Source organism: Amblyraja radiata, chromosome 29, assembly GCF_010909765.2.
Source record: "Amblyraja radiata isolate CabotCenter1 chromosome 29, sAmbRad1.1.pri, whole genome shotgun sequence".
Classification (NCBI taxonomy): Eukaryota; Metazoa; Chordata; class Chondrichthyes; order Rajiformes; family Rajidae; genus Amblyraja; species Amblyraja radiata.
In genome coordinates, this window is record NC_045984.1 from 2611495 (window position 1) to 2629579 (window position 18085).

General features: G+C 46.9%; 1 protein-coding gene across 3 annotated transcripts in view; it reads right to left on the reverse strand.

The window, feature by feature from the left end:
- Positions 1-1310: 1310 nt before the first annotated feature.
- The window catches only part of LOC116989250 (endochitinase 2-like), a 141540-nt gene continuing 124765 nt past the window's right edge, over positions 1311-18085 (reverse strand). For all 3 annotated transcript variants that reach the window (XM_033046444.1, XM_033046443.1, XM_033046442.1), the window contains 3 exons: positions 12875-12970; positions 7115-7200; positions 1311-1400 (listed from right to left, as the gene is read on the reverse strand). In XM_033046444.1, coding sequence (XP_032902335.1) covers positions 1326-1400; positions 7115-7200; positions 12875-12970 — 257 coding nt within the window. In that variant the 3' untranslated portion in view covers positions 1311-1325. The remainder of the gene's footprint in view (positions 1401-7114; positions 7201-12874; positions 12971-18085) is intronic.

An 18085-nucleotide genomic window follows, 5' to 3' on the forward strand; every position in this document is an offset into this window, starting at 1 on the left:
GTGTATGTGTGCATGTGCGGTCAGGAGTGTGTGTGTGTGTGGGGTCAGTAGCGTGTGTGTGTGGGGTCAGGAGTGTGTGTGTGTGTGCGTGTGTGGTCAGGAGTGTATGTGTCTGTGGGATCAGGAATGTGTGTGTGTGTGTGTGTGCGTGTGGCATCGGTGCATGTGTGGTGAGTGTGCAGATGTGGGTGTGTAAAAAACAAATCTTTAGTGGTGAGTTGAATCATTGAGGAGACTGAGGAAATTGGACACATCTCCAGTCACTTACACCATAGAAACATACTGTAGGCGTGCGGCACAGCCTGATTTGGGACTGGGGCCCAAGACGGCAAGAAATTGCAGAGAGATGTAGATGTGAGCCCAGTCCATCACACCGACCAGGCTCCCCACCAGTGTCTCCATCTACACTTCACGCTGCCTTGGAGATGGTGCAACATAACCAAAGACTTGTCCCACCTCGATCATTCCTCCTTCTCCACGTGCCTTTCTGGCAGAAGATACAGAAGCTTGAAAGCGCGCACCACCAGACTCAGAAACAGCTTCTTCCCCTCTATCAGGCTTCTGAACGGTTCTTCCATAAGTTAGGGTTCTGAACCATTCACCTCAACTTCATTGAGGACATTGGACTTTGTCTATGGAACTGGTGCGCTACAATGCTGAAAACTACATTCTACACTCTGTCTCTTCTCCTTTGCTCTCTGTGTTGTACTTTTGTTTTAACTGATTACATTTATATATGGCATTATCTGATCTGTTTGGATAGCATGCAAAACAAAGCGTTTCACTGTACCTTGGTACACGTGAAAATAGACTAAATTAAAAACAACCTTGCTACACGTGATAATAATAAAGGCAAACCCAGCAGTATCGAGCGTCTCCACTCCCTGCAGCAGAGGCTGAAGCTGCAACGGTGCAGCAACAGTGCAGCTCACTCCCAGGGCCCACGGGGGGGGGGGGGGGGGGGGGTTAGGGAATGGGCTACGAGCGGGGGAGCGAGGGGGGGGGCCACGAGGGGGGGAGTGAGGGAAGGGGCCACGAGGGGGGAGTGAGGGATGGGGCACGAGGGGGGGAGTGAGGGACAGAGGCCACGAGGGGGGGAGTGAGGGATGGGGCCACGAGGGGGGGAGTGAGGGAAGGGGCCACGAGGAGGGGAGTGAGGGAAGGGGCCACGAGGGGGGGAGTGAGGGACAGAGGCCACGAGGGGGGGAGTGAGGGACAGGACCATGAGGGGGGGAGTGAGGGATAGGGCCACGAGGGGGGGGGGGGGGAGTGAGAGACGGGGCCACGAGGCCAGGTCCCCGTCAGCATTGACAACTCGGTCCCCGTCAGTCATCCTGAGAATCCTCCTCCTCCTCCACCAGCTCGATCTGGGGGTCCGGGTCATCGAACATCTCCCGCAGCTGCAGCCAGAGATGAAGGGGGGTAGGACAATTATTGCAAGTGTGGGAGAGTCAGCAAAGGGACGTGGTGGGGGAGGGGGAGAGGGGGAGAGAGAGGGGGGAGGAGGGAGGAGGGGAGGGAAGAAGGGGTGAGAGTAGGGGAGGAAGGGAGAATAGAGAAAGGGGGAGAGGGAGAGAAGGGAGAGGAAGTGTGAGAAGATAAATGGGGGAGAGAGACAGGGATTTGGGAGGAGGGGGAATGAGAAGGGGAGAAGGGGAGATAAGCGGGGGAAAACAATGGGGGGAGGAAAGGAGAGAGAGAGAGAGGTCATGGGGTGGGAAGGAGAGAGATTGAGGGAGGGTGAGGAGGAGGGAGGTGGGAGGGGGAATGGGATGGAGAACAGGAGGGGGAGAAGGAAAGAGAGTGTGTATTCAGGGACAGGAGGTGAAGAAGCTGCAGAAGGGAGAAAGGGGTGAGGAGGGGCTGGGTGGAGATGTGTAAAAGAAGGGAAAGTGTGACGGAGAGAGGAGGATAGGAAGAGAGAAAGAAGAGATAGATCATGAAAAGTGCAGGAAATGAAACACAGAAACATAGATAATAGGTGCATGAGTAGGCCAATCAGTCCTTCGAGCCAGCACCGCCATTCAATATGATCTTGGCTGATCACCCAAAATCAGTAACCCGTTCCGGCCTTTCCCCCATATCCTTTGATTCCCTGAGACCTAAGAGCTAAATCTAACTCTCTTGAAAAAATCCTGTGAATTGGCCTCCACTGCCTTTTGTGGTAGAGAATTCCACAGATTTACAGCTCTATGTGTGAAAAAGTTATTCCTCATCTCAGTCCTAAATGGCCTACCCCTTACTTTTAAACTGTGACCCCTGGTTCTGGACTCCCCCAACATCGGGAACATTTTTCCTGCATCTACCCTGTCTAATCCTCTAAGAATTTTACATGCTTCTATTAGATCCCCTCTCATCCTAATTACCAGTGAATACATTTCCAGTCGACCCATTCTTTCATCATCCGTCATTCCCGCCATCCCGGGAATTAACCTGGTGAACCTACGCTGGTGAACCATTCCCTCAATAGCAATAATGTCCTTCCTCAAATTAGGAGATCAAAATTGCACACAATACTCCAGGTGTGGTCTCGCCAGGGCCCTGTACAACTGCTGTAGGACCTCCTTGCTCCAAATCCTCTCGCAATGAAGGCCAAAATGCCATTGACTTTCATCATTGCCTGCTGTACAAAGGTACAATATGCAGGTAGACTGGGAAAATCAGGTTGGTTCAGGACCCCAAGAAAGAGAGTTTGTAGAATGCCTCCGAGATGGATTCTTAGAGCGGCTTGTAATGGAGCCGACCAGAGAAAAGGCAATTCTGGATTTAGTGTTGTCCAATGAACCAGATATGATAAGAGAACTCGAGGTAAAGGAACCGCTTGGAGGTAGTGATCATAATATGATTAGTTTTAATCTGCAATTTGAGAAGGAGAACGTTAAATCGGAAGTGGCAGTGATGCAGTTGAACAAAGGGGACTATGAAGGCATGAGAGGGGAGATGGCCAAAGTAGACTGGAAAGGGATCCTAGCAGGAATGACGGTGGAACAGCAATAGCAGGAATTTCTGGGCATAATCCGGAAGACGCAGGATCATTTCATTCCAAAAAGGAAGAAAGATTCTAAGGGGAGTAGGAAGCAACCGTGGCTGACAAGAGAAGTTAGGGATAGAATAAAACTAAAAGAAAAGATGTATAACACAGCAATGAGTAGCCGGAAGCCAGAGGATTGGAAAACTTTCAGAGGACAACAGAAGGAAACAAAACGGGTAATACGGGCTGAAAGGATGAAGTACGAGGGGAAGCTGGCCAGGAATATAAAGAAGGACAGTAAAAGCTTCTATAGATATGTTAAGGGAAAAAGAGTAGCAAAGTCAAATGTGGGTCCCTTGAAGGCAGACAAGGGTGAAATTATTATGGGTAACAAGGAAATGGCAGAAGAGTTGAATAGGTACTTTGGATCTGTCTTCACTAAGGAAGACACAAACAATCTCCCAGAAGTACTGGAGGACAGAGAATCTAAGGGGGTAGAGGAACTGAAATAAATTTTCATTAGGCGAGAAATAGTATTGGGTAGGCTAATGGGACTGAAGGATTATAAATCCCCTGGGCCTGATGGTCTGCATCCCAGGGAACTAAAGGAAGTGGCTCTAGAAATCGTGGATGCATTGGTGATCATTTTCCAATGTTCAATAGATTCAGGATCAGTTCCTGTGGATTGGAGGATAGCTAATGTTATCCCACTTTTCAAGAAAGGAGCGAGAGAGAAAACGGGGAATTACAGACCAGTTAGCCTGACTTCGGTGGTGGGAAAGATGCTGGAGTCAATTATTAAAGAGGTAATAATGGGGCATTTGAATAGCAGTAAAAGGATTAGTCCAAGTCAACATGGATTTATGAAAGGGAAATCATGCTTGACTAATCTTCGGGAATTTTTTGAGGATGTGACAAGTAAAATGGATGAAGGGGTGCCAGTGGATGTAGTGTATCTAGACTTTCAGAAAGCCTTTGATAAGGTCCCGCAAGGGAGACTGGTGACTATAATTAGAGCACATGGTATTGGGGTTAGGGTGTTGACGTGGATAGAAAATTGGTTGGCAGACAGGAATCAAAGAGTAGGAGTGAACGGGTCCTTTTCAGAATGGCAGGCAGTGGCGAGTGGAGTGCCGCAAGGCTCGGTGTTGGGGCCGCAACTGTTTACCATATATATTAATGATTTGGAAGAGGGAATTAGGAGCAACACTAGCAAGTTTGCGGATGACACAAAGCTGGGTGGCAGTGTGAACTGTGAAGAGGATGTTAGGAGGTTGCAGGGGAACCTGGACAGGTTGAGTGAGTGGGCAGATGCGTGGCAGATGCAGAATAATATAGACAAATGTGAGGTTATCCACTTTGGTGGCAAAAACAAGGGGGCAGATTATTATCTCAATGGGGTTAGGTTAGGTAAGGGGGAGGTACAGCGAGACCTGGGTGTCCTTGTACACCGGTCACTGAAAGTTGGCGTGCAGTTACAGCAGGCAGTGAAGAAAGCTAATGGAATGTTGGCCTTCATAACAAGCGGATTTCAGTATAGGAGTAGAGAGGTTCTCCTGCAGTTGTATAGGGCTCTGGTGAGACCACATCTGGAGTATTGTGTACAGTTTTGGTCTCCTAATTTGAGGAAGGACATCCTTGTGATTGAGGCAGTGCAGCGTAGGTTCACGAGATTGATCCCTGGGATGGCGGGACTGTCATATGAGGAAAGATTGAAAAGACTGGGCTTGTATTCACTAGAGTTTAGAAGGATGAGAGGGTATCTTATAGAAACATATAAAATTATAAAAGGAGTTGGACAAGCTAGATGCAGGAAAAATGTTCCCAATGTTGGGCGAGTCCAGAAGAAGGGGCCACAGTCTTAGAATAAAGGGGAGGTCATTTAAGACTGAGGTGCGAAAAAACTTTTTCACCTACGGAGTTGTGAATTTATGGAAGTCCCTGCCACAAAGGGCAGTGGAGGCCAAGTCACTGGATGGATTTAAGAGAGAGTTAGATAGAGCTCTAGGGGCTAGTGGAGTCAAGGGATATGGGGAAAAGGCAGGCACGGGTTATTGATAGGGGACGATCAGCCATGATCACAATGAATGGTGGTGCTGGCTCGAAGGGCCGAACGGCCTCCTCCTGCACCAATTTTCTATGTTTCTATGTACCTGCAAACTTACTTTCAGTGACCGATGTACAAGCACACCAACTTCTCGTTGCACCTCCCCTTCTCCAAATCTGACACCATTCAGATAATAATCTGCCTTCCTGTTCTTGCCACAAAGTTGATTAACTCACATTTATCTACATCTACATTGTACTACATCTGCCATGCTTCTGCCCACTCACCCTGCAGCCTCATAGCACCCTCCTCGCAACACACACTGCCACCCAGCTTTGTGTCATCCGCAAACTTAGATATGTTACATTTAATTCGCTCATCAAAATTGTTGATATGTATTGTAAAGAACTGGGGTCACAGCACCGAGCCTTGCGGCACCCCACTAGTCACTGCCTGCCATTCTGAAAAGGACCAAGTGCTCTAATTTTGCACACTAATCTCTTGTGTGGGACCTTGTCAAAGGCTTTTTGAAAGTCCAGATACACCACATCCACTGGCTCTCCCTTATCCATTCTTCTTGTTACATCCTCAAAAAATTCCAAGAGATGAGTCCAGAATGATTTCCACTTCATAAATCCATGCTGACTTTGACCGATCCCATCACTGCTTCGAAATGTGCTGCTATAATAGCTTTAATAATCAACTCAAGCATCTTTGCCACTACTGGTGTAAGGATAACAGGTTTCTAATTCCCTGTTTTCTCTCTCCCTCCTTTCTTAAAAAGTGAGGCTTCATTGGCTACCCTCCAGTCCCCAGGAACTGATCCAGAGTTGAGAGAACGTTGGAAAATGATCACCAATGTATCCACGATTTCTAAGGCCACCTACTTGAGTACTCTGGGATGCAGACCATCAGGCCCTGCGGATCTATCTGCCTTCAGTCCCAACAGTTTACCTAACACCATTTTCTGATTAATGTGGATTCCCTTCAGTTCCTCCCTCCCACTAGATCCTCGGTCCCCTAGTATTTCCGAGAGATTGTTTGTGTCTTCCTTTGTGAAGACAGAACCAAAGTACTCGTTTAACTGCACTGCCATTTCCTTGTCCCCATTATAAATCCACCTGTCTCTGGCTGTAAGGGACCTACATTTGTCTGCACTAATCTTTTCCTTTTTACATATCTATAGAAACTTAGTCAGTTTTTATATTCCCCGCAGGTTTTCCTTCATGCTCTTTCCCCCTCTTAATTAACCCCTTTGTCCTCTGTTAAGTTCTAAATTTCTCCCAGTCCTCTGGTTTGCCGCTTCTTCTGGCCAATATAGAAGCCTCTTCCTTGGCTTTAACAGTATCCTTGACTTCCCTCGTTAAGTCAAGTCAAGTTAAGTCACATTTATTTACATAGCACATTTAAAAACAACTCTCGTTGGCCAAAGTGCTTTACATTTGTTATAAGAATAGTATAGACAAACAAACTACATACATTTATACATATACATATAACCCTCGCAGCCACGGTTGAGCCACCTTCCCAGTTTTATATTTTCGCCAGACAGGGATGAACAATTTCTGGAGTTCATCCATGCGGTCTTTAAATCTTCGCCATTGCATCTCCACTGTCAACCCTTTAAGTATAATCTGCCAGTCTATCCTAGCCAATTCCCCTCTCATACCTTCAAAGTCTCCTTTATTCAAGTTCAGGACCCTAGTCTGTGAATTAACCATGTCACTCTCCATCTTAAAGCAGAATTCCACCATATTATGGTCATAGTGTCCCAAGGGGCCTTGTACAACAAGGTCGCTAACTAATCCTTCCTCATTACACAATACCCAGTCTAGGATGGCCTGCCCTCTAGTCGCTTCCTCTACATAATGGTTTCAAAACCCATCCCTTATACCCCAACCTATGAGATCCCCTCCCCCTCAATGAGGGAAGACAGTGAGAAGGAGATCAGTTTCCATGTGCCTCCCTCCCTCCGTTCCCCCTCTCCCTCCCTCCCTCCACCCGCACAGTCTCTGACCCTCAGTGAGGGCAGTGAGTGGGAGATCTGCACCCATGTCCCCCCTTCCCCCTCTCTCCCCCCTGTACCATTTTCTCACCTTCGCACGGAGGGCTTCTTTCACTTCTTCCACAGTCATCTTTCCGTCCGATGTCACCTTTATCTCAATCATCTGGTAGTCGTCATCTGAATACACCAGCCCAACATCAATGAGGAGATCAGATTTAGGTTCAATGTGGCTCAGACAATGTATTCCCCATTCCCTCTTCTCCATTCTAGGTCCCACTCCCCACATATCTAACCCCTTGCCCCAAACTTACCTCTGGGAGTCTTTTTATCTTTTGCTCATGGCAAAAAGACACAGACAAGTACAGAGGCACAATCTCTGTCTCTGACACTCCCTCCCTCTCTGACCCTCACACTCACTATCATGGGGGGGAGGGGGGGGGACTGGAGGGGAGAGAGGGAGAGGGAGAGAGAGAGACAGAGAGAGAGAGAGAGAGAGAGATAGAGACGGAAATAGAGAGAGAGGGAGACAGTAAGACAGATTGACGAGGAGAGAGTCAGAGAGGGTCATGCAGAGAGTTTCAGGCGACTGCCTTCGAGTCTCCGGCAGTCACCTGAAAAACTGGCGACTGGAACAGCAACTGTCAGAGCACACACACACACACACACACGCACACGCACACACGCACACACGCACACATGCACACACGCACACACACACACCAAGTGGGGGGGAGCGCTGTCTGAGTGAAATTCACACGGTGCAAAGCCAAAGTGATACAGACGCACACCGCGATGAACAGGAAGGTTGGCGCTGTATTTAAGATGGTGAAAGCACAGTAGAAGTGGAAACAACTTTTAAGAAGCCAGAGACACACGGCTGTGAAGCTCGGCGGACATTTAACATTACCGGTCGGTTATCCTTGGTTCTGAAAACTACTGCTTACTTTTATTTCCCAATGAGCCAATGAAATTCACCAGTCAGCACCGGCTCCAACCTACGAGAACCTTCGACCTCCTGGCAACCACTAGGACCTCCTAGCGACCTACCCTCGACACCAGAATTCTTGCTACTCTCCATGGCGGCTTCATTCTCGTCGCCACTAATTTTTCAACATTTTGAAAAATTTGCGGCAACCATAACGAGGCCGCGACTAGTTCCCAGAATGCGGAAACTCCTCATGACCATGAAGGCGACTCCCCAGCAACCACCCACGAACATGTGGCGAATGCATAGTCTCCTGCAGTCGTCTAAAAAGTTGTCTAAGTGGGACAGGCCCATTAATGTTGAGAGAAAGTTAGAAAGTCAAAGAGAAAGAGAGTGAATCAGCAAGAGAAATAGAGTCAAACAGAGAAAGACTGACAGAGAGAGACACAGGGATACAGAGATAGAGAAAGAGGCAGATAGAGAAAGAGATAGAGGCAGAAGCAGAGAGACAGAGACTGGGAGATAGAGAGACTGAAAGGGACAGAGAGAGACAGAGACAAGGAGTCAGAAACAAAGATAACGAGTGAGAGACAGACACAGTGACAGAGAGCGAGAGACAGATGGACAGGGAGGAGTGAAGCAGAGAGAGAGACGGAGACAGAGATAAGAGAGAAAATGAGAAGAAAGAGTGTCAGAGAGAGAGAAAGAGAGAGAGAGGCAGGGGAGTGAGTGGGAGAGAAAGAGAGAGGCAGGCAGGGGAGAGAAAGAGGCATAGCGAGAGGGACAGAGAGGGAGAGAAACGGAGAGAGAGGCGGAGAGTGGGAGTTGCAGAGAGAGTTAGAGGGAGAGTCAATGTGAATCAAAGAGATTCAGCGAGGGAGAGAGAAGCAGATAGTCACTGAGAGAGAGACTCACAGAGAGAGTCTGAGTGAAGAGACTGAGAAATACAGTGATAGAGAGACAGAAAGAGAGAGATAGAGATAGACGAGGAGAGCGTCAGAGAGAATCGTGTAAAGAGCGTCACAAAGAGAGTCAGTGAAAGCGAGAGAGAGTCAGAAACAGTGAGACAAAGAGAGAGACAAAAAGGATTTAAGAAGGAAATGCAGATGCTGGAAAATGGAAGGTAGACAAAAGTGCTGGAGAAACTCAGCGGGTGCAGCAGCATCTATGGAGCGAAGGAAATAGGCAACATTTCGGGGGAGAAACCCTTCTTCAGACAAAAAACCTTCTTCTTGGAGACAAAAAGGAGACAGAGAGAGACAGAGAGAAGGAGAAAGAGAGCCAGCGTGATAGAGGGCATTAGAAGGATGGGGCTTTAGAGAGTGTGTTAGAGACAGAGGGTGTAGAGAAGAGAGGGTGTAGAAAGTTAGAGAAAGTCAGAGAGAGAGAGAGAGAGAGAGTGAGAGAATCAGCGAGAAATAGTCAAACAGAGAGTAAGAGTGAAGACACAAAGAGAGATAAAGAGAGAGGCAGAGAAAGAGGCAGAGAGGAAAGAGACAGAGGCAGAGAGACACGGGGGAGATAGAGAGAGACAGACAGGGACAGAGAGAGACAGGGAGAGAGAGACAGAGAGAAGCTGAGATAGAGAGAGGGAGAGACAGAGACAGCTAGAGACACTAAGGGGGATCTCTCACAGAGACACACAGGAGGAGATACAGAGAGAGACATGGGGGAGACAGGGAGGGGGGAGGGGAGAGGGAGGGAGAGGGAGAGGGAGAGGGAGAGGGAGAGGGAGAGGGAGAGGGAGAGGAGAGGAGAGGGAGAGGGAGAGGGAGAGGGAGAGGGAGGGAGAGGGAGAGGGAGAGGGAGAGGGAGAGGAGAGGGAGAGGGAGAGGAGGGAGAGGGAGAGGGAGAGGGAGAGGGAGAGGGAGAGGGAGAGGGAGAGGGAGAGGGAGAGGGAGAGGGAGAGGGAGAGGGAGAGGGAGAGGGAGAGGGAGAGGGAGAGGGAGAGGGAGAGGGAGAGGGAGAGGGAGAGGGAGAGGGAGAGGGAGAGGGAGAGGGAGAGATCGATTAACTGGGACAGAGGGAGGGACAAAACCCCCTGCACGGATCTTGGTGCAGGTCCAATTGATGCCCCTTCTGTTACTCTGATGAATCCTGGTGACCACATCTGCAGCAAATGCTGGTTGATTGATGAACTAATAGCCCTCTCCCATGGTGCGAGTTCATTCCAAGAGTTCTCCCGAGTTTAAAAAAAATCAAACCCGTGGTAAACACAGAGAATGAACGTAGCGGGTACGTCGGAGCACGGGGATGTCTCTTCGCTCTTAGCTCATAGGGAGGTTGCACGGAGTCGAGGTCACGACCCGTAACCCGTACCACGCAACGGCAACTGGAGTACACGCGGTGAATAACAGGTAAGCATTTACTACGGCTATCTGTAAAGTGGGGGCTGTCCCGAGGGATGTGCTCCTTCAGCTGCTTACACCTTGGTGCTCGGGTTCAGAGCAAACCTTCCCGCTTTCAATGGCAACACCCACAATTATTTATAGCACAAACAATGACAATGTTGACAGGTAAGGAGGTACACGTTCTGTGTGGTAACAGTGTGTGCCGAGGCAGCCATGTCCCCCACATGGATTGAGCCGCTCCGTGCATCACGCCCTTTGACCCGATGACCTTGCGTGCAACCTCCCAATACTCCAGGTCGTCCACTTTCACTCTTTGTCTCCGTTTCTGACTCCCTCTGATTCACTGACTTCCTCTCTGACTCTCTCTTTGCCTCTGTCTCTCTTTGTCTTCCCCTCTATCTCTATATCTCTCCTTTTCCTCTCTCCCTGTTGCTCTACGTCTCTGTCATTCTCTCTCCTCTCTCTGTCTCACTCTCTATGTCTCTCTCTGTCAATATGTCTTTCTCACTCTTTGTCTCTCGGTTTCTGACTCGATGTTTCTCTCCGACTCCATCTCCTCGTCTCTTTCTCTCTGTTTCTCTTTATGTCTCTTTCTATCTCTCATGAGATCATGTGATAGCAGCAGAATTAGGCCCAAATGTACTCTGCCGTTCAATCATGGCTGCTCTATGTCTCCTCCTAACACCATTCTCCTGCCTTCTCCTCATAACCTCTGACACCCAAACTAATCAAGAATCTAACCTATCATGGCCTTCAGTGGCTACAAAATCCACCAATTCACCACCCTTTGACCAAAGAAATTCTTCCTCATCTCCTTCTTAAAAGAACATCCTCTAATTCTGAGGCTATGACCTCTAGTCCAAGACTCTCCCACTAATGGAAACATCCTCTCCACATCCACTCTAAACAAGCCTTTCACTATTCGGTACGTTTCGATGAGGTGCCCCCTCATTCTTCTAAACTCCAGCGAGTACAGGCCCAGTGCCGTTAAACGCTCATCATATGTTAACCCACAGATTCCTGGGCTCATTCTTGTAAACCTCCTCTGGACCCTCTCCAGAACCAGCACATCCTTTCTCAGATATGGTGTCCAAAAATCCTCACAATATTCTAAATGCGGCCTAACCAGCGCGTTATAGAATCTCAGCATTACATCCCTGCTTTTATATTCTAGCCCTCTCAAAATAAGTGCTCGCTTGCGTTTACTTTCTTCACCACCGACACAGAGAGACAGAGATACAGATGGAGATATTGAGATAGAGATGTGTAGGAAGGAATTGCAGATATTGGTTTACACTGAAGATACACACAAAATGCTGGAGTAAAGTGCGACAGACAGCATCTCTGGATGGAAGGAATAGGTGACGTTTCAGGTTGAGATTTTTCTTAAGAATGAGAGTCAGGGGAGAGGGAAACGAGATACGGAGGGGAAAGGTGTGAAAATGAGAGACGAAAGGGGAAAACGAGGTGTGAAAATGAGAGATGAAAGGGGAAAACGAGGCATACAATGTAAAATATAATCAGGAGGACAGTCAAACGAGTCAGAGAACCAGGATGGGTAGGGATGGAGAGAGTGGGAAAGCAAAGGTTGCTTGGAGTCGGAGAAGTCATTATTCATCCTGCTTGTTTGCAAGTTGACCAAGCAAAATATGAGGTGCTGTTCCTCCAATTTGAATTGGACCTCACTCTGACAGTGGAGGAGGCCCAGGTCAGAAAGGTCAGTATGGGAATGGGAGGGGAAGTTAAAGTGTTTATTGACCGGGAGATCATGTAGGTCTAGTCTAGTGGGCTTCAGAGAGAGAGGTGGTCAGCGAGAGAGGCATTAGATAGAGAGGGCTAAGAGGGAGAGGCTCCTTCTGTAATCTTATTTTTTACCTTAACCCATAATGCCTCAGTAGACGTACGTTCCAGTCTGAATTCTCTGAGTACCGCCATGACCCATCAAAACCCAGGCGTGTTGAGCTGCCAGTCCTGTCCCTCTCACAACCAAGTTTCCGTAATGGCCACAACATCATAATTCCCAGCACTGATCCAGGCTCTAGGTTCATCAGCTTTACCACAATACTCTTGCATTGAAGTAAACACTTCATCCCTTCATTATCTCCATATACAAGAACCCCTCCCTGTCTATCATTCCTTTGAGATCTACTTGTTACAACCTCCACTTTCTCATCAGCCTCCCATTTGCTGACTTGCTGCTCTGGTTCCCACCCCCCTGCCATTCTCCTTTAAACACTTCCGAGTAGCACTCGCAAAACTCCCTGCACGGATCTTGGTGCCTGTCCAATTGATGCCCCTCCTGTTACTCTGCCCTGGTCTGATCCAGTGAAACCCACGGCTGCTCCTAACCACATCATCATCCTTCTCAGAAGCCTCCAACACACCCCACCAACCACTTAAAACTCCTTTGACATCAAACTCCACGTGGTTCCCTGAACCAACATCAATCCCAGGAGGATTGTTGTCCACTGCAGAACAAACTACTGTCCTCTACAAAATCAGATTGCAAAGTTAATGAGGGCAAGCGATAACATGGGAAAGAGATTAAATGACCTTTGTCAATGGGGCTTGGTACCTGAGGCCCTGTCTCCCGCTGGAACAGGAGACGGTTCCTGGGTGGATTCTCCAGTCAGTGATCCTTCACTCTGTTCCCTTGTGGACGTCTGGAGATCTGGAATAAAGGAACAGAGACACGGGAATGTGGCAACACCACGACAGGTCATCAGACTGGGAGAAGAGTTTGGGAATCGGAGGACTGGCTCTGTGGAGAGAGCATCATCATCCAGTCCCCCTTCACCCACTCTCCTTCCGAAACGTCTGTCACTCCACGTGACTCCCTTCAGTCTGGGTCGAGGTGAATTCCAGGGACTGACCCTGGAGAGCAGCGCTCTCTTCCATGATCCAGGAAAGGAGCTGGGCCTGGTGCTTCAGTGGAAGAGCATTTCCGGAGCAGTGATCACAACTCTATCAGTTTTAAGGTCATTATGAATAAGGATAAGTCTGGACCTTGGGAGATTAAATTGGGGCAAGGCAGATCACAGCATTAGTAGACAGGGGCAAGGGAGAGTAAATTGGAAGCAGTTGTTATTGGGCAGGTCCACATCTGACAGATGAGTGTTGTTATAGGGCAGCTGATCAGAGTTCAGGATCACCATGTTCCAGCAAGGAGGAGGGATAAGGATGGCAAGGTAAGGGAACTTTAGATGACCAAAGAGGATGTAAATTTAGTCAAAACAAGAAAGGAATTGTATTCAAGGTTTAGAAAGATGAGACCAGATGGGGCTTTTGAGGAATATAAAGCAAGCAAAAATAACTGAAGCAAGTTATTGAGGACAATGAGATCAGTGTGGGGAATAGCAATATGGGGAAGTTTGAGATAGGAAGGAAGTGGTGTTGGGGCTGTGAAGAGCATTAGGATAAATCCCCAGGGCCTGATGTGATCTATCCCAGATTATTGAGTGAGGCAAGAGAGGAGATTGCAAGAGCCTTGACAAAGATATTTCTATCTTCTCTTTGGGATAGGATTTACCACAGTGACAGGGAATGAAATAATCAGGGACAGTTAGTCTGGCTTTTTCCATGGCTGGTCATGTCTTACAAACCTGACTTGTGTTTTTCAGGAGCTGACAACAGTGATTCATGATGGGTAGGGCAGTGGATGTTGTTTACATGGATTTTGGGAAGACAATTTTGGGATGTCCCCATGGTTCGCTGGTCCAGAAGATTAAGAAGTGTAGGGGCCACAGTGACATGGTCTCCTGGATTCAAAACTGACGTTCAGAGGGTTGTGGTGAAAGGGCTTTATTCTGGCTGAGAGAGAAAGAGAGAAAGTGGTAAAGAGAGAGAGGAGAGGCAGAGAGCGAGGCATGGAGAGAGATAGGGAGCGATACAGAGAGATATAGATATAGCAATATATATATATATATATATATATATATAGAGAGAGAGATATATGAAGAGGCAGACAGAGGGACAGAGAGAGAGAGAGAGAGGAAGAGAAAGAGATATAATGTGACGGTGATAATAAGAGACAGACAGAGAGAGGCTGAGATAGAGAGAGGGAGATAGAGAGAGAGAGAGAGAGGGAGATAGAGGGAGAGAGAGAGAGAGAGATGGCTTAGCTGGACATAGATTGCAGCAAATAAAAGAGAAGCCAGAAACTGGTTGGGGTTGTTTCTGCTGCAAAAACTGAAGGCAGAGGGAGAAGAGGAATTGTGATGCAAATAAGAATCTGCTTTTTAAAAGACAAAGGCTTTAACAAATCGCCGGGAAGAAGTAACAGAGTTGCAGTTTCAGTGCTAATTGTGGAGGCAGGACATTAGAGTGAAGCAGGCGTCCAATAGGCTTTGCTGGAGATGGTTTGCAGCAAATAAAAGGGAAGCCACACTAGCGGAGCGGCCTGTTGGGAGCGGCTGTGTTGAGGTGAAGTACATCTTGAGGCTTCGGAGAGAAGGGCTGAGGCGAGAACAGCTCCGTCTCTCTTTCTCTCTGTGACCCTCCCTGCTTCTCCCTCCCTCGCTGACTCACATTGACTATCCCTCTAACTCTCTGCAGCTCTCTCTCTAACTTTCTCCCTCTTTCACTAATGCCCCTCTCTCTGGCTCCCTCTCTATCTTTCAGCATCTCTCTGTCTCTCCCTGTCTCTCTATACCCCTCTCTCTATACCACTTCTGCCTCACCTGCTCTCTCCCCCGCCTCTCTCTCTCTCTCTGACTGAATCTTTTCCCCGCTGTCCCTCTTTCTCTCAGTTTCTGTCTCTTTCTGTCCCTCTCTTTATATCTCTCACTCTATCTATTTTACTATCTCTATATCGCTCTGTATTTCTCTCCATCTCTTTCTGTCACTCCACTCTCTCTTTCTCCCTCTCTCTCTCTCTCGCTCATTCTGTCTCTGTCACTGTGTTCGTCTCTCACGTAGGTGTAACTGCCTCCAGAAACTGACTCCAGTCCAGGTAATTCACCCCGTCTCTGATGTGCCGCCGTGTTTGAATGAATGAATGAATGAATGAATGAATGTATGAATGAATGATATCTTTTATTTCGAACGATTTAAAAAAAGAAGAAAATAAAAGATGACAATTATATATATACATACATAAATACATACACACATACATATACATATATACATACATACATATACACATATACACATATACATAACATATATGCACATATATAAATTAAAAAATCAAAAGCCAATTTCAACATAATACACATTAGACTCGTTCGAAAAGGGTTTGTAGCTCATACACCAGGTCGTCCACTTTCACTCTTTGTCTCTGTAACTGACTCTCCCTCTCTGATCCACTGACTTCCTCTCTCTCTCTTTATCCTCCTCTCTATCACTATATCTCTCCTTTTCCTCTCTCCCTGTTGCTCTCTATCTGTCATTCTCTCTCTCTCTCTCCTCTCACTGTCTGTCTCGCTCTCTATGTCTCTCTCTGTCACTGTGTCTCTCTCACTCTTTGTCTGTTTCTGACAATCTCCTTGTCCCATTCTCTCTGTTCCTCTCTTTGTCTCTTTCTATCTCTCATGAGATCATCATTGATTGGAGCAGAATTAGGCTATACAGCCGAAAGTACTCCGCCATTCAATCATGGCTGCTCTGTGTCTCTCTCCTAACCCATTCTCCTGCCTTCTCCCCATAACCTCTGACACCCGTACTAATCAAGAATCTAATCTATCTCTGCCTTAAAAATATCAAATGACGGCCTCCACGGCCGTCTGAAGCCTAAGAATTCCACGGATTCACCACTCTTTGATTGAAGAAATTCTTCCTGATCTCCTTGCTATAAGAAAGTCCTTTAATTCTGAGGCTACGGCCTCTAGTTCAAGACTCTCCCACTAATGGAAGCATCCTTTCCACACCCACTCTAACCAGGCCTTTCACTATTCGGTACGTTTCAATGAGGTCCCCCCTCATTCTTCCTAAACTCCAGCGAGTACAGGCCCAGTGCCGTTAAATGCTCATCATATGTTAACCCACACATTCCTGGGATCATTCTTGTAAACCTTCCTCTGGACCCTCTCCAGAACCAGCACATCCTTTCTCAGATATGGTGTCCAAAAATCCTCTCAATATTCTAAATTCAGCCTGACCAGCGCGTTATAGAATCCCAGCATTACATCCCTGCTTTTATATTCTAGCCCTCTCAAAATAAGTGCTCGCTTGCGTTTACTTCTTCACCAACCGACACAGAGAGACCAGAGATACAGATGGAGATAATGAGATAGAGATGTGTAGGAAGGAATTGCAGATGCTGGTTTACACCGAAGATACACACCACAATGCTGGAGTAAAGTGCGACAGACAGCATCTCTGGATGGAAGGAATAGGTGACGTTTCAGGTCGAGATTCTTCTAAGAACGAGACTCAGGGGAGAGGGAAACGAGAGATATGGAAGGTAAGGTGTGAAAATGAGAGTTGAAAGGGGACTGAGATCAAGGAAATGTAGAATAGATCATTGATATCTTGGGGAAAGGGCAAATGCGGCATACAAAGTAAAAATTTAATCAGGAAAACAGTCAAACTAATCTGGGAACTAGGATGGGAGGGATGGAGAGAGAGGGAAAGCAAGGGTTGCTTGAAGTTGGAGAAGACAATATTCATCCTGCTGGTTTGTAAGCCGAACAAGCGAAACATGAGGTGCTGTTCTTCCAATTGCGTTTGGCCTCTGACAGTGGAGGAGGCCCAGGACGGAAAGGTCACTATGGGAATGGTTAGGGGGAGTTTAAATGTTTAGTGACGGGAGATTATGTACTGTAGGCTCAGTCTGGTGGGCATTAGAGAGAGAGTAGCGATGTTACTATTCTCACCTTCAGCCGGCGCTGCAGTTCTGCCACTGGCCGTAGCGTGCGCGGCTTTGGCGCCTTTGAGTGGGGGGGGGGGGGGGTGGGATAAAATGCTGTTCTCTCCTGCCTGTCGGAATCATAATTTCTCAGGCTGCTGCAGGAAAAATCGTTCCGGACTTCCGTTCTCGGAAGTTAATAAAAAAAATTGCGGGACAATTTAATCCCTGGAGTAAATTAAAAAGGAGATCTTCTAACGCTGTGAACACCGACAACGGGACGGATCTCACGTAGGGGACAAAACATAAGGTAAGTTGTGTATTTTACATGTAAACTTGCTTCTTAGAATCAATTTAATCAAAATTTTCATTGGCGAAAATGTGATTTTGGCCCCATAGGAAACCGTAGTGTTTTTCCTGCGATATGGGGTTCAAATTGACTGCAAATGTAACGTTATAATCGATCGCGTTTCACAAAACCCCACTCGCAAGATTGTTTAAAATGCCCATTAATTTACAGGAATTAAACATAAATTCCTTCCATTTGGCCTATAAATTCATGACAAAGAGATTTAAAATCATGTTATATTGAAAATTCTTGTGTGAATGTTATTTTGACACTTAGGCTGTTTAAAATGTAAACATTTTCTGAAGAAATGGCTAGATGTTTTAGATCTAGTAATTAATTTTGTAATTAGCTACAATTAGGTACCTAACTATTATATGTTTTAATTTCAGGTTCACCAAGTATGATTGTTTTATATTTGTTTCAGAATGCTTCAATCTATAACAACTGAAACATTTCATTCAGTTCTCTTAATTTTTAAGGAAGTTATGGGCTTTGGACTGTCCTCGATCACAGCTTTGAGTTAAGTCAATGAAAAAGCAATAGGGAAACAAATGATGCTAATTTCAGAGTATGAAAATGGCATAACCCTTTTTAATATGAAGATATGAAAGTGAATTAGGTGTCCAATAAACTTATTTTTATGCTTT